Raw genomic sequence first — 3,681 nt, 5'->3', positions numbered from 1 at the left:
TAAACCAAATTTTATCATTGTGTTTATTTCTTTATATCTAAAAATATATGGAAAGCCCTATCCTCTTATGGATGTATTGATTCTTTTTTTTTTATTTTTTTGGATTTGATTTTATCTTTTTTTTAAAATTTTATTTTATTTTTAAACTTTACAAAATTGTATTGGTTTTGCCAAATATCGAAATGAATCCACCACAGGTATATATGTGTTCCCCATCCTGAACCCTCCTCCCTCCTCCCTCCTCATACCATCCCTCTGGGTAGTCCCAGTGCACTAGCCCCAAGCATCCAGTATTGTGCATCGAACCTGGACTGGCAACTCGTTTCATACATGATATTTTACATGTTTCAATGCCATTCTCCCAAATCTTCCCACCCTCTCCCTCTCCCACAGAGTCCATAAGACTGTTCTATACATCAGTGTCTCTTTTGCTGTCTCGTACACAGGGTTATTGTTACCATCTTTCTAAATTCCATATATTATATAAGCATAGTGGGGCTTCCCAGGTCGTATGGTGGTAAATAATCTGCCCATCAATGTAGAAGGCAAAAGAAACACAGGTTCCATCCCTGAATCCATAAGAGTCCTTGGAGGAGGAAATGACAACTCCCTCCAGTATTCTTGTCTGGAAAATGCCATGGACAGAGGAACCTGGTGGGCTACAGTCCATGGGGTTGAAAAGTGTCAGAAATGACAGAGCACTCACGTAGCATAGAAGCCTGGTAAAATAGACTAAAAAGCCTAAGTAACCAAACTACCTAAAGAATAGAAAATGGATTTAGAAAACCATAGTGGTCCCTGGTGGCTCAAACTGTGAAGAATCTGCCTGCAATGCAGGAGACCCGGATTCAATCCCTGGTCAAGAAGAAAATGGGGTACCCCCTCCAGTATTCCTGCTTGGAGAATTCCAAGGACAGGAGACTGGCAGAATACATTCCCTGGGCTTGCAAAGAGTCAGGCTTGACTGAATGACTTTCATTTCAAAGTGCTGTTTTACTAATATATATATTAGTGTTATATATATATATAATTAATCATATATATATATATATATATACATATATATATATATATATAGAGAGAGAGAGAGAGAAAGAGAGACCCAGATTCAATCCCTGGGTTGAGAAGAGAATGGCTACCCACTCCAATATTCTTGCTTGGAGAAAGCCAAAGACAGAGGAGACTGGTGGGCAACAGTCTCTGAGCTCGCAAAGAGTTGGCTACAACTGAAAGACTAAGCACAGCACAGCATACACATATACAAATATAAATATATACATCTGCCTACAATGTGGGAGACTCAGGTTCGATCCCTGAATTGGGAAGATCCTCTGGAGAAGAAAATGGCAACCCACTCCAGTACTTTTGCCTGGAAAAATCCCATGGACGGAAGAACATGGTAGGCTACAGTCCATGGGGTTGCAAAGAGTCAGACACAACTGAGCCACACTTAAATTTTATATATAGAATTATATAAAGGCTACAAACAACATTCCAGAACAACAAATGATTGTGTTATTCCACATTTTATCTTTTCTATGTGTGTGTGTGTGTGTGTGTGTGTGTGTATATATGTTTATATGTGAATGTTTATAATAAATAGTTAAATATTATGTACAGAAATTTATATAAAAACAGATGTAGCTAAAAAGCCCCATGTAATATATAGCATCTTTTAACTGCTCCATTTAGACAAGACCTTATTTTCTATGTTCTGAATCTCACCCTTGTGTGATTTCACTGAGGGTCTCTTTCTGTGATGCTTATAAGGAAGCGTCATAAGAGGCCAGAGATTTATGCACCTTAAAGAGCATCATGGCATCTTTGGAGGTCAGGACTCCATCTCACAGCTTTGCTTTTATCTGGCTATATCATAGTGCTTTTATAGATTAGCAAGAATTAAGTTTAATTTTGTGAATTCCTTATATTTTCCATCAGTATCCCTCAAGCCAGTACCACTTTCTCATAGAGGCAGGCACTTGGAGACAGAATTAGGTTTTTGAGAACCAAAATGAATTTTCACATATTTGCTTATGGAGTAGAATTATAACTAGCACTAAATGAAAAAAATAAATAAAAAAAAACATCTAATCAAGCTTGGTTTGGCAAAATAATTTATTTTTCCACAGACAGAAGCCTATACATATTTCTCTGAGTCTTTATTATTAAACACCAGATTCTCCTGTGTACATTCTAATCCCCACATCTGTTCTACTTACAGATTTCAAGATTAAGGAATTAAATGGCTACAAAGAATTTTACGGTTGTTACTGAATTTATTCTTTTGGGACTGACAGACAATGCTGAACTGAAAGGTGTTCTTTTTGTGTTGTTCCTGGTGATTTATGCTGTTACTTTGGTGGGGAATCTGGGCATGATCTTCCTAATCCAAACCACCCCCAAGCTCCACACGCCCATGTACTTTTTCCTCAGCTGCCTTTCATCTGTGGATGCCTGTTATTCATCTGTTATTGCACCAAAATTGCTGATCAGCTTCCTAGTTGTGAGGCAAACCATCTCCTTCTCTGCCTGCATAGTGCAGCATTTGTTTTTTGGGGTGTTCATCACCACAGAAGGCTTCTTGCTGTCCACGATGGCTTATGACCGTTATGTGGCCATTGTCAACCCTTTGCTTTACGCTGCAGCCATGTCTAAGAGGAAGTCTGTAGGACTGGTCACTGGATCACTCATTGGTGGAATGATTAACTCACTGACCCACACCATAAGCTTTGGAAGATTGTCTTTCTGCAGGTCCAAGTCATCAGTCACTTCTTCTGTGATGTCCCCCCACTGCTGAAGTTGTCATGTTCTGATACCTCCATGAATGAGCTGTTGCTCCTAACCTTCTCTGGAGTCATTGCCATGGCCACCTTGATTGTGATCATTTCCTACACTTACATTGCTGTTGCTATCCTGAGGATCCGCTCAGCAGCAGGCAGAGAGAAACCCTTCTCCACCTGTGCCTCTCACCTGACCGCTGTGACCATATTCTACAGCACCTTGAGTTTTAATTACATTCAGCCAAGTTCCCAGTATTCTGTAGAACAAGAGACGGTGGTTTCAGTGTTCTATACACTAGTGATTCCCATGTTAAACCCATTGATTTACAGTCTGAGAAACAAAGAGGTAAAGGGTGCTGTGAGAAGGGCCATAGGAATAAAATAAATTAATAAATAAAATAAAAAAATAAATAAATAAAAAATAAATAAAATAAAAATTCTTTTCTTACCAACATCCACATGAATTCAATGAATTCTAGAGCTTCTAAGTACAGGACAAATTGTTTCATTCTATGCAGTCCTTTTCACATGAGAAACTGAGACTAGAAATCAGAAGTGATTTTATGCATAAGTCAATTTTTAAAAAGCCAAACTAAAAACTCAGGTTATTAATATCTGTACTAATCACTTTTAAAAAAATGATTTTAATAAATTTATTTTATCAATTCATAGAATTACATACATCTTCTCTGAAATTTGGAAAACAAAGTTTGTGAATGTGTGTATACTATTGGAAATATAAAGAATTAAATATTTTTATAAAATACTTAAATGTATTGACTCAGAAAATTAAAATAATTTTATACATGGCATTTTCTTTTCCTCTTAAAGCTTGTATTAAAATTTTAAATATTGGTAAATGCCTATATTAGCAAAAAAGGACACTATGATTCCAAATGAG

The 3,681-nt window shown here is 37.1% G+C and overlaps 1 protein-coding gene across 1 annotated transcript; it reads left to right on the top strand.

Moving 5' to 3' along the window:
• The first annotated feature begins 2,228 nt into the window (after positions 1-2,228).
• On the top strand, positions 2,229-3,165 carry LOC129628828 (olfactory receptor 1052-like). Its single transcript, XM_055548382.1, is given in 2 exon segments — positions 2,229-2,750; positions 2,753-3,165. Coding segments are annotated over 2 exon segments (921 nt in total). The 5' UTR covers positions 2,229-2,242.
• Positions 3,166-3,681: the final 516 nt, after the last annotated feature.

The sequence above is a fragment of the Bubalus kerabau genome, chromosome 15, assembly GCF_029407905.1.
Source record: "Bubalus kerabau isolate K-KA32 ecotype Philippines breed swamp buffalo chromosome 15, PCC_UOA_SB_1v2, whole genome shotgun sequence".
Lineage (NCBI taxonomy): Eukaryota > Metazoa > Chordata > Mammalia > Artiodactyla > Bovidae > Bubalus > Bubalus kerabau.
This window is presented reverse-complemented; position numbering and strand designations above follow the sequence as displayed.